The 15,341-nt window shown below is 59.8% G+C and overlaps 8 protein-coding genes across 8 annotated transcripts; 5 read left to right on the top strand and 3 right to left on the bottom strand.

Moving 5' to 3' along the window:
- Positions 1-145: 145 nt before the first annotated feature.
- Positions 146-1,926, top strand: THITE_118343 (uncharacterized protein; the record flags this gene model as incomplete). The annotated part of the gene is made up of 4 exons (XM_003653479.1): positions 146-375; positions 468-708; positions 778-1,538; positions 1,683-1,926. The coding sequence occupies 4 exons, from the start codon at positions 146-148 to the stop codon at positions 1,924-1,926; spliced, it is 1,476 nt and encodes a 491-aa protein (XP_003653527.1).
- Positions 1,927-2,132: 206 nt separating this feature from the next.
- THITE_2116026 (uncharacterized protein) lies at positions 2,133-3,626 on the bottom strand. The gene is made up of 2 exons (XM_003653478.1): positions 3,436-3,626; positions 2,133-3,383 (listed from the first exon to the last, which is right to left on the bottom strand). Exons 1-2 carry the CDS (start codon positions 3,450-3,452, stop codon positions 2,393-2,395), a joined length of 1,008 nt encoding a protein of 335 aa, XP_003653526.1. The 5' UTR covers positions 3,453-3,626; the 3' UTR covers positions 2,133-2,392.
- A 463-nt stretch (positions 3,627-4,089) lies between these two features.
- On the top strand, positions 4,090-5,802 carry THITE_2116025 (uncharacterized protein). Its single transcript, XM_003653477.1, has 2 exons — positions 4,090-4,401; positions 4,462-5,802. The coding sequence occupies exons 1-2, from the start codon at positions 4,291-4,293 to the stop codon at positions 5,215-5,217; spliced, it is 867 nt and encodes a 288-aa protein (XP_003653525.1). The 5' UTR covers positions 4,090-4,290; the 3' UTR covers positions 5,218-5,802.
- Position 5,803: 1 nt separating this feature from the next.
- Positions 5,804-7,982, top strand: THITE_2116024 (60S ribosomal export protein NMD3). Its single transcript, XM_003653476.1, has 3 exons — positions 5,804-6,069; positions 6,126-6,194; positions 6,257-7,982. Exons 1-3 carry the CDS (start codon positions 5,999-6,001, stop codon positions 7,683-7,685), a joined length of 1,569 nt encoding a protein of 522 aa, XP_003653524.1. The 5' UTR covers positions 5,804-5,998; the 3' UTR covers positions 7,686-7,982.
- A 296-nt stretch (positions 7,983-8,278) lies between these two features.
- On the bottom strand, positions 8,279-9,601 carry THITE_2088670 (uncharacterized protein; the record flags this gene model as incomplete). Its single annotated transcript, XM_003653475.1, has 1 exon — positions 8,279-9,601. One exon carries the CDS (start codon positions 9,599-9,601, stop codon positions 8,279-8,281), a length of 1,323 nt encoding a protein of 440 aa, XP_003653523.1.
- Positions 9,602-9,815: 214 nt separating this feature from the next.
- On the bottom strand, positions 9,816-11,039 carry THITE_2116023 (uncharacterized protein). The gene is made up of 2 exons (XM_003653474.1): positions 10,312-11,039; positions 9,816-10,242 (listed from the first exon to the last, which is right to left on the bottom strand). Exons 1-2 carry the CDS (start codon positions 10,974-10,976, stop codon positions 9,900-9,902), a joined length of 1,008 nt encoding a protein of 335 aa, XP_003653522.1. The 5' UTR covers positions 10,977-11,039; the 3' UTR covers positions 9,816-9,899.
- Positions 11,040-11,406: 367 nt separating this feature from the next.
- Positions 11,407-13,475, top strand: THITE_2116019 (uncharacterized protein). Its single transcript, XM_003653473.1, has 3 exons — positions 11,407-11,970; positions 12,042-12,926; positions 12,977-13,475. Exons 1-3 carry the CDS (start codon positions 11,566-11,568, stop codon positions 13,088-13,090), a joined length of 1,404 nt encoding a protein of 467 aa, XP_003653521.1. The 5' UTR covers positions 11,407-11,565; the 3' UTR covers positions 13,091-13,475.
- A 291-nt stretch (positions 13,476-13,766) lies between these two features.
- On the top strand, positions 13,767-15,268 carry THITE_2116017 (uncharacterized protein). The gene is made up of 3 exons (XM_003653472.1): positions 13,767-14,037; positions 14,095-14,153; positions 14,245-15,268. The coding sequence occupies exons 1-3, from the start codon at positions 13,942-13,944 to the stop codon at positions 15,020-15,022; spliced, it is 933 nt and encodes a 310-aa protein (XP_003653520.1). The 5' UTR covers positions 13,767-13,941; the 3' UTR covers positions 15,023-15,268.
- Positions 15,269-15,341: the final 73 nt, after the last annotated feature.

Genomic DNA, 15,341 nt, shown 5'->3' with positions numbered 1-15,341 from the left:
GGTACAATACAGGTCGAACAATCACTCCTCGTTGACGACTTCGACCCCCAACAACCATCAAGCTCCATCCCCAACCACTCACTTTTCGACCAGCAAGGCAACCACAATCTGTTCAGGTCTGCAGGCTGTGTTGCCAGCTGCGCATATGGCGAGTGAAGAAGGCAGACCCGCGCAGCCCAAGTCGATCCTGCGCGGCCACAAGGCGCAGGTACACGCTGCCGCCTTCGTGCGAGAAAACGAGCGCCTCATGACGGGCGATGCCGATGGCTTCGTTGTCGCCTGGGATCTCACCATCATGCGCCCCCGCGCTGTCTGGCAGGCCCACGCCAACTCCATTCTGGGCATTGCTGGCTGGGCGCCGGACCGGCTGATCACGTAGGTTGATGCTGATACCAGATGCTGGTACATGCCTCCCGGGCCTCGGGGTGAGTACAAACGTGTGCTGAAAACTGGCTTCTTGCACACAGTCACGGAAGAGACAACAAGCTCGTGGTATGGAAGTTCGCCGCCGGGGACGAGGCCCGCCTCAGCACCAAGCTGCCCTTGGATCCCTCTCCGGAGCCCCGGCCGCAGCCTTGGATCCTGTACATTCTTGATGTCAACACCATGAATTTCTGCTCCTTTTCTCACTGCCCCGCCTCTCCAGACTCGGGTGCTGCGTCCTCCGAGATCCTTGTCGCAGTGCCAAACACCCTTGCCTCTGAGGCTGTAAGTGCACCCTCATCTTCCGATCTTGGATCATGGCGATGGCCGCGGCGATTGCTAACCCGTCATCAGATCGATATCTTCCATCTCCCATCCCAGGCACGGCGGCACACAGTGAAACTCGGCGAGAAGAATGGCATGGTCATGGCGCTATCGCTCTTCCACCTGGGGCAGTCTTTGACGCTCGTGGCCGGCTACGAGAACGGCCTGGCACTAGTAGCTCAGCTCGACGACCACGGCGGCTGGACCGTCAAGTACCAGGCCACGTGCCACACGCAACCCGTACTGTCTCTTGACGTCTCTCCCGCGAGGGACTTCTTCCTCACCTCCAGCGCCGACGCCATCATCGCCAAGCACCCCCTCCCGCCTCCATCTTCTCCCTCGGCCGGCCCGCAAGAGGAGCTTCACCGGCAAACACCCCAACCACCACCACCACCACCACCACAACCGAACCCGCCATCCGCCGCTGCGACAACAGCAAGCACCCCAGCCCCCAAATCCCTCCTGACCGCCGCGCTAGCCACCACCACCACCAACAACAGCACCAAAAATCCAACAGCAGCAACAACAACAACAACGACGACGAACCCTCCCACTCCCCAACCCGTCCAAACCGAGAACCAGATCCGCACCCAGCCGCTGCAGGTGCGCAACACGCGGCACGCCGGGCAGCAGGCGCTGCGCATCCGCTCCGACGGCCGCGTCTTCGCCACGGCCGGCTGGGACGCCCGCGTGCGCGTGTACGCCGCCCGCACGCTCGCCGAGGTCGCCGTGCTCAAGTGGCACGCGGCCGGGTGCTACGCTGCCGCGTTCGCGGATGTTGTCTTGGAGGGGCAAGAAGGGTCGCGGGGGCAGGGTCCAGGGTCGCAAGGGGAGGGGCAGGGGCAAGGATCGCACGGCGAGGGGCAGGGGAACAGGAGGAGGAGTGGCGGTGAGGAGGAGGGCGGCGGGGGAGAGCGTGATGAAGAAGATGGTAGGGAAGGGGAGGGAGTTGCAGATCGGGACCCACGGGTCCGGGGCCAGGATGGGGCGACGGAAGGGGAGAGTGAGGGCGGTGGCGATGGGGCTGCGGCGGCGGAGGTGGTGGTGAGCAGGGCGGCGCCTGTGCCCCGGCTGGTGGAGATGAGTGTGAGGGAGAAACGCGTGCGGCAGGCGAGGACGGCGCATTGGCTTGCGGCGGGGAGCAAGGATGGAAAGGTGAGCTTGTGGGATGTGTTTTAGGGAAGGGGAAAGGGAAAGGAGGAGGGCGGGATGCGTGGATGGGTGCGCTTGCAGCGCTTTGTTGCCGTATCCTCAGCGGTTCAAATAATACCAGTTCAGCCTCCCAGCTGGTGTCTTGTCCACCCAATCTATGTAGTTCGATCTAGGAAACCTCGCCGAAGCAAGGAAACCAGTCTATACCGCCCGGACAGACCCGCCATGCGCTTGTATTCTAATTCTGTCTAGATCTTTAGCATCCAGCGGTTGGCACACCTCAACCACCGCCAAATTCGTGCTTTCCTTTTCCCTTTCTTGGTGGTGAGCCACAGCAGGTGGAAAGCGAGATGGTTGCAAGAGGGAAAAGAGACCCGATGGCCCTCAGTGCTCGGTCCCTGATGCACCCCATCCATGCCTTGCAAGCCCGACTGTCAACTTGACCTCGCGCCGCGTGCTGACCAGCTGGTTGCAACGGGGACCCCACCCGGGCTCAAGCAGTCTCAACAACCTGCATCACCTCCCCCTCCCCCACCTTCGCGCCCTCCAGCATGCAGGCCTCCTTCTCCACCTCGACGGGCGGGATCACGATGCCGTACTTCTCGAACGGGAAGTCGACCAGGGTGGGCAGGTACTCGGCCCAGCCGTCGTGGAGCTCGCCGACCTGGTGCAGGTCGACGTCGCCGGCCTCGCCGGTGCGGCCGGCGAGCACCTCGGCCTCGCGGCCGGCGTACTCGCGCTTGAGCATCGGGTGCGGGCACCAGACGACGCGCATGCCGGCGCGGCGGCCGGCCTCGACGCCCGGCACGCTGTCCTCGAAGACGAGGCACTCGTCCGGCGCGATCGGCCGCTCGCCCGCCGGCAGCGACTCGTTGATGGTCCGCAGCGCCAGCAGGTAGATGTCGGGCAGCGGCTTGCCGCGGCCGGGCGCGATGCGCGCGTCGTCGCCCAGCACCCGCCGCGACGTCTCGAAGACGGAGAAGAGCTCCTCCAGGTGCGCCGTCTTGAGCCGGAAGTTGGACGAGTGCGACGAGGTCGCCAGCGCGATGTGCACGCGGTGGGGCGGCTTGCTGCTGGAGGAGGAGGAGGTGGTGGTGGTGGTGGCAGTGGCGCTGGTGCTGCTGGTCGTGCCGTTGGCGGTGGTGGACTGATCGTTCCGCTTGAGATCCCAGTACCGGGTGCGGCCGAGGCTGGAGAGCAGCTCGGGGACGCCCGGCAGCGGCTGGGCGGTCGGGAAGTGCTTGGCCTGGAGGGCGGTGTATTGCTGCAAGTACTCCTCCTGGGTGATGGGCAGCTGGGCCCATTCGTGGAAGAGCTTGTTGGCGGCCGGGCCGGGCCGGCCCTGCAGCTTGGCCTTGATGCTCCACGGCAGCTGGGGCCGCTGGTACTTCTCGAGGACCAGATTTATGCAGAGCGTGTACAGGTCCTCGGTGTCGAGGAGCAGCCCGTCCATGTCAAAGAGGCAGGCGCGGACGGGAGGGAAGCTGGACACTGTCAATCTCCCACCCTCTTTGAGAGGCAATGGGCTGCACTTACTCGGTTCTCGGCGCCATGGTGACGGAGGGATGGAATACTGGGGTCGGTGGAGCGGGGGCACCGAGGAGAGGGAGAGACCACAATTAGAGAAGCGATTCCTCCCTCGATGTCGATGATAGAGGCAGCCGAAGGGATTTTCTTCCTTCCATTCCAGGCCAATCGTAGATGGGGGAAGGAGGTGCTCCGCAGCCCAAGTATAGGCTGGGAGGTTGTAGAGAGTTAGAAGCGATTATTTTCCAAGAACTAAGGTACCTGAGAAAACTTTGGCACTCGGAGTCGACGTTTGGAGGTCGAACCCCCCTGCATTGCGGGGCGCTGAACTTTCAACACTGCAGGTCACTGCCTACCTATCTGAGGTGTCTTACCTACGGAGATATGGCGCTAGTTAATGTAGCACACCGAGTCCAGGAGTGTTTGCGGGCAATGTGACTTTCCCTGACATCTCGTTCGAAACCTCGTATGGCACTCGGCCTGCTGGCCCCTGGAACGTCTCGAGGCAGCCACGCGAGCAGCGAGACAGGTAGGTGAGGGGAGGAGAGGGGAGATAGGTAGGTCAGGTGGTTAGGTGGTGTTGATTGCATTATCGGAGAGGGGGGCAACGTTAAAGCTCCGCGAGTGGGAGGCGCTGCGGGGTCCTTTGGGCACCTAGGCAATCACTTACTAGCACCTCACCACTCACTGCCCACTGCCTGCTCCCTGTAGTGCATGTGAAAAGCGGACTGGGCCGCAACACCAATTTTTGGATCCACAGGACAGTTGGACTGCTCCCAAGTATACCTAGGTAGCTGAGCCGGGCGTCATATCACGCATGTGCCGGTCTTGCCCAGTGGCTCGAGCACGCCAGATCTAGCAACTATGGCAATCGGCGACGACGAGACGCCGGCCAAGGGCGCGCGGTCCCCTGTCCCGAAGGAGGAGGAGGTGGAGCGAGTAGAGGCCGAGAGGTTCTCTCCCCAGGAAGAAGCAGTAAGTAGCTCTCTGGCCCCGGCGGCCGGCGCATCTCGACTGACAACCAACCCCGCGCAGGATTTGGTGGCCGAGTCCAACTCGCATAAGGCCGAAGCGAACAAGCTATTCACATCTGGCAAATACGACATCGCGCTCAACAAATATGACCTGGCCGTCGCTGTCTGCCCGAATTACCTGGACTACGAGCTGGCTGTCCTCCGGTCCAACATTGCCGCCTGTCACCTGAAACTGGAAGAATGGAAGGAAGCCGTCAGCAGCGCCACTGCCGCGCTCGACGGCCTTGATCGGCTGGAGCAACAAGAGAGTGAGAAGGCAAAAGCCGCAGCCGATGGGACCAAAGACTCGGAGAGCGACGCCGAGGCCGAAATAACCAGCACTGGCGCCGCCAAAGCTGGCCCCGCTCTGTCCGCCGATACCCATGACGACCCTGCCGAAGCAGCGCGCCGCAAGCGCGGGGACGACATTGCCAGGATACGCGCCAAGGCCCTGATGCGGCGAGCGCGCGCGAGGAGCGGGCTGGGCGGGTGGGCAGACCTGGAGGGTGCGCTCGAAGACTACAAGAAGCTGGCAGCGATGGGCAACCTGGCTGCGGCCGACAAGAAGGTTGTGCAAGCACAGCTCCGGGCGCTGCCGCCGCGCGCCAAGGCCGCCCAGGAGAAGGAGACGGCCGAGATGTGGGCCAAGCTGAAGGACTTGGGGAACGGGCTGCTCAAGCCGTTCGGGCTGAGCACGGACAACTTCAAGATGGTCAAGGACGAGAAAACCGGAGGGTACAGCATTAATTTTCAAGGAGGAGGAGGAAGTAAGACGTGAAAGTGAGGCGTGGTTAGACAACACAAGAGCCTCTCCGGCCTCAGGCTTGGGTATCGAGCTGTGTTACTGAGTTTACGGCTTGTTCCAGCAGTGGCCGGCATCACGTCCTGCTTCCGGGCGAGCCCGAACGGCTGGATGATATTTGCCACGCCTGCATGATCAATCCTCGGTGCAACATTCCTCAGGACACAAGGGAACGATGCAGGCGCATGACGTCTCGGCCCCCTGCCCAGGAGAAGGGGGGCAGCGGGAGGGGAGTGCTCCGAACAAGCAACGACGCGGAGGGCCCTAAGGTCAGAGAACATGGGCGAGGGGATGTGCCTCTGGCAAATCACTACCGAGATGGATTGATCCAAGGTTCATTTTTTCTGATGTGTGAGAGAGCGGCGAAATTCGAAGGACCAACACCAGTCGCGGCGACATCTCACATCTCAGGGCATCAACTCCTGATGGAAAGGAGCGGGATGTGAAAACGGGATGAGAAAACGGATCATTCAGATCCCCCGAAGCCTGCCAAGACTTGAGCTGAAGTGGGGCGCGAAACGACGATAAGCCGCTTATCAAGCAGCGCGGGGCGACTGATTCGTAAATTTCTCGAGATTCTTGAATTTGCCCCGCTAAGGATAAACCAGCTCCAGCCAACACTGACCACACGGCCTTCTGGCACCCGACGAACCTTAACCACCCGTCTTCGATGTCGGCAAGCAACTGCAAATTCCATACAAATCGGAATTAAATACCTTCGCACTGGCAACGACACCCACGAGGCCTCTCCCTCACCATGGATCTGGACACGCCCATGGGCATGGCTCCCATGGCCCCCATGGCGGGCACCGCGCGGACTGGCGCAACGTGAGTCTGCCCTCGGGATCGCGATGGATGCTGCTGAGTGCTAATATCTGGAGCAGGATCCTCTGCTGCAACTGCGGCGTTCCCATTGACGGCACTGCATCTGCCGGTGCCCTCTGCTACGACTGGTATGGACGATCCGCCGTTGTGCGTTCGCAGCGTGAGACACCAAGGCTAACCCGGCGCTCAGTATCAAATCCACCGTCGACATTTCACAAGGCATACCACGCGAGGGCACCCTGCATTTCTGCCGAGACTGCGACCGATGGCTCATGCCGCCCGCAAGCTGGGTGGCTGCCGCGCCCGAGTCCCGAGAGCTACTGTCGCTCTGCCTCAAACGGCTACGAAACCTTGGCAAAGTCCGCATTATCGACGCCCGGTTTGTGTGGACTGAGCCTCACTCGCGCCGTATCAAAGTGAAGATCACGATCCAGGACTCGGTCGCCGACGGCGTCCTGATGCAGCAGAGCTTCGAGGTGGTTTACGTCGTCGCCTACCAACAGTGCCGCGAGTGTGCCAAGTCGTACACCGCGAACGTCTGGCGCGCCAACGTGCAGGTGCGGCAGAAGGTCACCCACAAGAGGACATTCCTCCTCCTCGAACAGTTGATTCTCAAGCACCAGGCGCACCGCGACACAATAAACATCAAGGAGGAAAAGGACGGCATCGACTTCTTCTTTGCCCACCGGAACCAGGCGGAAGCCTTCATTCACTTCCTCAAATCCGTGGTCCCGGTAAATGTCAAGGATTCTAGGCATCTCATCTCAGCAGACACCCACACAGGCAACAAACAGTACAAGTTCAACTACTCGGCCGAGATCGTTCCGATTTGCAGAGATGACCTGGTGGCGCTGCCACTGAAGCTGGCCAAGTCAATCGGAAACATTTCCCCGCTCGTGCTCTGCTACAAGATAGGCACGTCAGTCAACCTCCTCGACCCGAACACGCTGCAGACGGCCGAGCTCAGTTCCGACGTCTATTGGCGGGCCCCCTTCCAGCCGCTGGCGGGTGCCACGGAAATGGTCGAGTTCATCGTCATGGACATCGAGCCGACCGGCCAGCGCAGGGGGAAGTGGGTGCTCGGCGAGGCGACAGTAGCGAGGGCATCCGACCTCGGCGTCAACGACAACACGTACTTCGCCAGGACACATCTCGGCCACCTCCTGCGCGCGGGCGACTCGGTCATGGGCTACATGCTGACGGGGACGAACTTCAACTCGGACGCGCTGGACGCCATCGAGAACTCGCGGGCGTACGGGTCCACCATCCCGGACGTGGTCCTGGTCAAGAAGCACTACCCGAACCGGCGCAAGAACAGGAGGCGCAACTGGAAGCTCAAGCGCATGGCCAAGGACGAGGGCGAGCTGGCGCCCAAGCCGGCCGACCAGGCGCGCATGGAGGCCGAGTACGAGATGTTCCTGCGGGATGTCGAGGAGGACGAGGAGTTGCGGGCCGCTCTGGCGCTGTACAAGAACACCAAGAAGAAGAAGCCGCAGGACGCCGACGCCATGAGCATTGCCGAGACGGAGATGACGGAAGATGATGGGCCCAAGATCAACATGGACGAGCTGCTGGATGACTTTGATGAGCTGGACATTCAAGACGACGAGCACGCATGAGGGTGTCGAGGGTCTGTGTGTAGTCTTGGCCGAGAGGTTTGGTTATGAAAGGGACTCCAATTATTATGACTGGCATGTCTATCAACCCCGATCTCTGACTGTTCCAGAAAAAGGAATGTTATGAACATGACATGATACCCGTCGCGAAACTGGCTCCACCCCTTGCGTTCATCGTGACAATCCCCAAGACACAGGCAACCCTCGCTGAACCATTGGCCATTGCCCAGCTCACGTACATACATCAGCACAGCCTGCCCGAGTCCAAATCCAGCAATGCAAAACCCTGACCCAAGCACTGCACACCTTCCCGCCCAACCCGGCCGCGTCGGGCACGGTGCTTCAACCACACCGACAGACACACAGACTCACAGAGCCTCTTTCCTCGCCCTTGCCCTCGGCCTCGGCTTCCAACCTCAACCCCAACGACCCAATACCCCCCCTCCCGCCGGTCCCCCAAAAGGCGAGGCTACTCTCCCCCATACCTACCTGGTACTCGTTGCCCGGGCCCCCGTTATGGAGCAAGCTAGCTAGCTTCCCGCACAGCATAGCGCCGTGCCGTGCCGTGCCGCGCCGCGGCCGTCGCGAATCATATCTCAGACGGAAGCCGGGCCCCAGCCCGGAGCTGGGCCTCGGGCGCGAGCGCCAACTTCTTCTGTCTCCGCGGAGCCTGGATGGAGGAGGAGGGTGCTGCTTGGCAGGCTGCTGGTGGGTGGATGGCGGCGGTGGGCGTGGGGAGCAATGGCGCTTGCTTTTGGAGGCTGAGAGCTGGTACTCTTGTGACTACTGTTGCTGATCATGACGTTGTTGGGAGTGTGCGTGGTGGTGGTGTTGGCTAGGGTAGGGGTGAGGCTGGGGTGGGTGGTTGGGCGGCAGCGCGGTGGTGGTTGTTCAGTGAGAGGGGCGCTGCTGGACGGCGGGGCGGAGAGGCGCTTGGTTGTTGCTCGCAGGGTCGGGCGTGGAGGGCATGCGTCTGCGAGAGGGGGGCGCAGGTTCGGGAGGCGTTGTTGATGCCGGTGGCTTGCGTCGGCGTGCCCGGGGTCGCGGAGCGAGGGTCCTGCCCGGACGGACTGGCGTGAAGAGCTGCCGCCAGAGAGCGGCGCTTTGCTGGGTTCGGTGTTCTGAGTCCCGCGGAGCGGCCTTTGCGGTCTCGAGGTGTCATCGGCCTGGTATTGCCCTGCGGGGTCGGTGCTGCTGAGAGGAGCCACGACCAGCTTGTCGCCCAGAATGGGACTGTCGGGTTCGTTCCCGCTCGCTGAGGACTCGATGACGGGACTGATGCCGACCGGGCCGTTCTCGACTATGACCAGCGTGGGGTTGCGCTTGGGAATGTCGTGTATTTCGAAGATCTCATGGCTGAGGCCAGGCAAGTGTCCAACACAGCGCCTCCTGAAGGATTCGAGTGGACCACTCGTGGAATCGTCGGCGCGTGTTTGTGAGTCGCGTGTAGTCGGAGGCGTCAGGGAGGTCAACGGGAACGATTGAACAGTGCTTGGCCATCCGCTTCGCTGGGTGACGGGTCCAGTATCAGATCCGTGGGAAGAGCCGAGGGCAACTGTGTGACCATCTTGTACTGAAGCATCATTGATCGGGGCCAACCGCGCCGTCGAGGGCTGGAGAAGGGGAATGCCCTGTCGCAAGGCGGCGACGCAGTCCCTGAGAGCTGAGTGCGTTTGGTCCAAGGGCGTCTTGAGCCATGCTTCCCACTCACGCTGAAACCTCCCTATGAGCAGCAGTTCGATAGGGAATTGCTGGGCATCTCTTTCCTCGTCCAGGAGCCTCTTGATGTAACCTTGCAGCTCGGCGACCTGTTCGCGTGAGATGCACAGTTGTTGGACGGCTGATTGGAGTCGCGCAGCGTCCGGCTTCTCTCGACTGTGCCAGGGCCGGTTGAGCTGAGCCGAGTTTGGGTCAGCCATTGCTTGCGAGCAGAAGGGAACAGTGCACACTCAGGAGACTGATGTGGAGGCGCTTGAAGTTGTCCACGATACCGTCGATGAGGACGGTTCAAGGTTATATTTACCCATTTCGCGGGAGTGGTGAAGCCATAGCGCTGGACACCGATGTCTCAGAAGGACAAAGCTCGACAACTATCTGCCGACGGCAGAGTCAACAAGAACCAATGTCGGTTGGGGTATACGCACGGAACTGCGACCAAAAAGAGAGCCTGATAGAAGCATAAACAATGCCTTGCTTTGTTGACTGACTCAACACGGATCAAAAGATCTTGCTGAGCACTCTCTGCACCTGCTCGGGCGGTTGTTCCTCCAGCTTCCTTTTTTTCGCCAGGGGTATCTGTTTGAATGTCCGCCTCCTTTGCTGTCCCGGTGCGTCTTGCGGCATGTCGGCCTCCTTGTCACCTGCGGGGCCGTCCTCTTCTTCCTCCCCCAGGGTCTTCTTCCGTTTGGCTGCAGCCTTGGCCTGCATGCCATTGAGCGCCTTGGCCCTTTCGACATTGCGGACGAACTCTTTGTTCTCGCGCGTCGTCTTGGCAATTTCGGCCCTCATTCTGCTGGCCCGCTCGGCATTTTCGGCGGCGATTTGTTCGGTGAGGTGGTGCCTAGTACCGGTCGGCGGTCAGCCGTCTCACCAAACTAATCCATCGTCCCTCTGGATTACGCGAACTCACCACTTAAACCCTTTCAGATACTTCATGGCCCACACGTCATCCCGGTACCAGCTCGACTTTTTGCCGCCAATCGTCTGGGCGTTCAACAGGTCGCACGCCTTTTTCGCATCCTTCTTCTTCACGAACTCGACCCAGCCCTCGGTATAACACCGCTTCTTGTTCCCTCCGTTGCGGACACGACGGCTGTGCTCCTGAGGGTCCTCCGGGGTGAGGAATATCCTGTTGATCTTGCCGTACGGCTCGAGCAAGGAGCGCAATTTGGCGGGCTTCATGAAAGGCGGGATCCTGGACAGATAGACCACGCCCGACTTTTTGATTGCAGCCTCGGTTGCCACGAGGTTCTTCTTCGTCAGAGGCTTCGATACGCCAGGGAGTTCTGGCCTCGACAGCGACTTGTCACTCTTTGGTTGCTTGTCTGCCCCTTGCTCGTCTGTGTTTGCTCCAGAAGACTCTGTTGTTCCCTTCGCCAACCTTGCACCGCCATCCTCGCTGTGGCCGTCTTCCTGATCGCTGAACTCCTCGGCGTCGCTCTGATCGTCCTCTACCTTCCTCCGCTTTGCACTGCGCCCGCCCTTCTGGAAATCGTCTTCGGAGTTAGAGCCTCGGCCGACATCATCGTCGCTGTCGCCGGCGTCAAGGAATTCGTTTCGCTTGTCTGAGGACATGGTGGGCGTCGCTGTAATCTGAACCCCGCGAGAAGACGGAGAACATCAACTCGCGTTTCTTAGGTTTTGGTTCATCCAAAATTTCCGGCAGGCACAAGAGCAGTCGAGGTGTCCGTGCACCTCCGGCTGTTAAGCAAACATGGTACTTCTCGGAACCAGCATCACAAGAGAAGGAGCTACAGAGAGCTTGCCGGAATTTCTCCATTGAAAAAAAGCAAAACTACATGAATTTCCCTTACAGCAATTTTCTTGGGATTTCCTGCCTATTCTGGTGGCCGTTTATTGTAACTTGCGGCACACAGTGTTGAGGACGAATCGTCGGCTAAGTCTCTCTAACTGTCAAGTGCTATCCTCTGGCATGGCTGCCTTATCTTATCTTATCGGCGTATCTGATTTTATGACGGCAACTAGCGGGTAGTTGGAGGGGTACACGAGGGGCAATTGCCGTGGCAGATGGATGGCCGAGATCGGCTCCTCCTCAACCCCAGTTCACGCCTGTTCTGCCCGCGACATCAAAATCCCAGAAACGAATCAAAGGGTTGTCTTTACCAAGCTCACACGGACTGCTCGCGACAGTCCGCCCGCAATCATGTCGGTCGAAGTCATCCGCACCATCTCCCCCACGACGGACGAGCCCATCCTGACGCGCAACGGCATCTCGCCCCAAGACCTCGAGCAGCTCCCCGAGATTGCCACCAGAGCGTTCGACTTGTGGCGCAAGACGACGCTGCAACAGCGCCAAGACATCATCAAGAAGGCTCTCAAGATCCTCGACCAGAGGAAAGATGAGCTGGCTACCGAGCTGACGGTTCAGATGGGCCGCCCCATCGCTTACACACCCAAGGAAATCGCCACTGCCATAAAGAGGGCCGAGTATCTCCTCAAAGTCAGCGAGGACGTCCTGCAGGACACGCCCGGGGAGGCAGAGAAGGGCTTCAAAAGGTTTATCCGCAAGGTGCCTGTCGGTCCGGTGCTGATCATCTTTGCCTGGAACGTACGTGTTGCACCGGGCTAGGCTGGGGATAGAAAGTAAAGGGTACGGCCGAACTGACGATCCTCTGGCAGTATCCGTACTTGATCCTGGTCAACGCCCTGATACCGGCGCTCCTTTGCGGTAACTCGGTCATCCTCAAGCCGTCGCCCCAGACGCCCACCGTCGTCGAGCAGGTCGCCAAGGCGTTCGCCGAGGCTGGTCTGCCTAACGGCGTGATCCAGTACTTCCACTCCGGCTCGCCTATGATTATCGAGACCATCGTGAGAAACCCAAAGATTGCGCTGGTTTGCTTCACCGGCTCGGTGGCTGGCGGGTTGGCTGTCCAGAAGGCGGCTTCGGACCGCATCGTCAATGTGGGGCTGGAGCTGGGAGGCAAGGATCCGGCATACGTCCGCGGGGACGTCGACATTGCGTGGGCGGCCGAGGAGATCGTGGACGGCGCTGTGTTCAACTCGGGCCAGAGCTGCTGCTCGATAGAGCGGGTCTATGTTGACGAATCCATCCACGATGAGTTCGTCTCGGCTCTGCAGAACGTCCTCAAAGGGTACAAGCTCGGCGATCCGCTGGACAAAGACACGCATCTTGGCCCAGTCATCTCGAAGCGATCTAAAGAAACCTACCTGGCGCACATCAAGGATGCACTGGACAAGGGTGCCGTCAATGCCACCCCCGCGAACGAGACATTCGACCGGCTTCCGGAGAGAGGGAACTTTGTTGTCCCGACTCTGCTCACAAATGTGGATCACAGCATGACCGTCATGAAGGACGAGACCTTCGGTCCTGTTATCCCAGTGATGAAGGTGAAGAGCGATGAGGAGGCCGTGGAACTCATGAACGACAGCGAGTTCGGCTTAACGGCCAGCATTTGGACGAAAGACACCGAAAAGGGCTACGAACTTTGCGAAAAGGTTGAGGCCGGCACCGTTTTCGTCAACCGCTGCGATTTCCCGAGTCCCGTAAGTCGGATCGCACACCGGAGTGCTGGATGCCGCTGACACGCAAACAGGACCTGGCATGGACGGGGTGGAAGAACTCCGGAAAGGGTGTCACGCTGAGCAGATTTGGTTTTGACCAATTCGTCAAGTTGAAGAGCTATCATCTGAAGGATTACCCCAAATAGGGTTTCGGCTCGCCTAGATGCAGGGAGAAATCCGGCAAGGGATGCCATCAATTGCGCAAACGTCGGGGTTTAAATTAATATCTCGAAAGAGCCAATTCTGCCTTCTTGAGACACGTGAGTTTTGGGACTTGTCTCAGAGGATATCCCATTATGGTTGAGACAAATTCCAAGATGCTGGTTTTTCAGGGGGAGCCGGAACGACTCAAGTTACGTCGGCATTCGCTTTCATGGACTTTTCGCATGCCAACCTTTTCGCTCTGATTCGCGCTCACTTAAGGGAGCACACGAGAGCGGTATGGATTGGCGATCTGATGCCGTGCAGTGAGGTTTCTTTGACATCTTCCCACCATCCCTCGGCTATGTGCCCCCCCCAGCCCTTTCTTTGTACCAGGCCCGTGGTGGCGGGTCACCGCCGTCCAAGCTGCCTACAAAAAGGAAACGTTCGCCGAGCTGGAACTTTGCTCAACGAGCTTCTCGACTACCCAGGCCGCTCCTTTGTTTCAATAACCATCACCTTCGTAATTTGGACCACACTCGTTTCGATCCGCTTCCTCCCTCCCGCTCGTTCCACTCAGCTGGGAGCGCTAACGGCCAGTCGTTGCTGTTCCATCGACCGCGCCAGCCGTGTCTGCTGTACCAAGGCTTCGTCGTTGTCCATCGTTTTCGTCCCGTCGGTGCCACCAGTCTGGAACCGACTCATAGTATATTTGCCGCTCGGAGGTCTTTCCGGGGCTCTCATCGTTCCATCATATCTTTGCGGCTTGGAGATCCTTCGGTGCTCTTGTTCGGTCTTGTCTTTTCACACAGTTCTCCTAGTTTCCGCCTAATCCAGCAACGGCAACTCCATGACCATGGCAGCCATGAACGTTTACTCAGAAGTCAAGCGATTCTACACGTCTCTGCAAGAGATGGTCGGCCTCCGGCGCAGGAAGCGTCAGCTCCAGATCGTGCGTCTAATCCCCTCCGCATCAAACTAGCACGTCTAACAAATCGCAACCGCCCAGTCCGAGCCGTTCGACTTCAAAAAGGAAACCGTCATCCTCCCCGGCCTCACAGATGGCGAGTATGCTCCCCTCCTTACCTTACCCTTTACCCCTTTCCTTCTCTTCAATGCCGACCAAGAGAACTAAGACACTCCCCACCACCACCACCAGGATCTCCGTCCTCCGAGAAAAAGCAGCCGCCTCCCGCCTCGGCATCGCCGCCATCGACGCCGACCATCTCCCCCCAACCACCACCACCGCCGCCACCACTACCACCATTACCACTAGCACCACCTCCTTTCCCATCCCCTCCCCCTCCCCTTCCACCACCGCCGCCTCATCCTCCGGCTACTTCCCCCCCTCCATAGCCCCCCCTCGCCGGACCTCGCGCCTCTCCAGCGCCCCGCCGCGCTTGTCCCTCCCCATCCCCATCCCCGTTCCCACCCCTAATGCCCATCACGCCGCTGCCGCGCGCCGCCATGGCTCGGCTGGCGGCGCTGGGTCCTTCTCCCTGCGTGGAAGCAGCACGGTTGGTGGTAGTGCTGCTGCTGGTGTGGGTGTGGGCATGGGGATGGGGATGGAGGGTGGTAGAGAGGTGGAGGGAGCTGGTTTTGGGGCCGGGGCTGGAGGGGCTGGGATGAGGACGTCGGTGTCGGCGAATGATTTGGATTTGCTGCTGTTTGGGAACCCGTCTGGGGTGGGGGGTGCTGGGGATGGGTGTGGGAAGGAGGGTGTGGTGGTGACGGCGATTTCGCCGGTCGATTTGCACGGGGGTGCGCCTGTTATTAATGCTGGTGATGTCGGTGGTGCTGGGAGTTTGGAGGTGCAGACCAGGAGGCTGGATCTGTTGGAGATGGACTTTGAGTTCCAGCTGGGCAGCCCGGTTAGTCCGCTGGAGCCTTCTCTTGGGGGTGTGGTGGCGGAGAGGAAGGTGCTTGTGGGAGTGTGAGTTTGGTTTGGTGGTTGGCAGAGGGGATATACCGGGAAGAGGCAATGGGGGCCGGAGATGGCGTTAGTTTGGTGTTCAGGAAATGATAATGTGTTTTCACCCACAGCGCATTTATTCTTCCATTCATTGTCATACATACATCATTGGCATAGGGTCTGGGGGTCTGGGGAGTCACTACTTAAAGTGGGTGTTGCAAGACAGGTTAATTGAGGAGTTGGTCGAGAGTCGACTGAGTGCAAGACAACGCAGGGATCGAGTTGCGATGCTGTGAAGCCTGTGTGGTTCTCTAGCTTAACTGCAAAGTGAAACAGCTCGTTCG

The sequence above is a fragment of the Thermothielavioides terrestris genome, chromosome 2 (genome assembly GCF_000226115.1).
Source record: "Thermothielavioides terrestris NRRL 8126 chromosome 2, complete sequence".
In the NCBI taxonomy this organism is placed as follows: Eukaryota; Fungi; Ascomycota; class Sordariomycetes; order Sordariales; family Chaetomiaceae; genus Thermothielavioides; species Thermothielavioides terrestris.
Note: the sequence above shows the minus strand (reverse complement) of the source record. Positions and strands in the feature narration are given on the sequence as shown.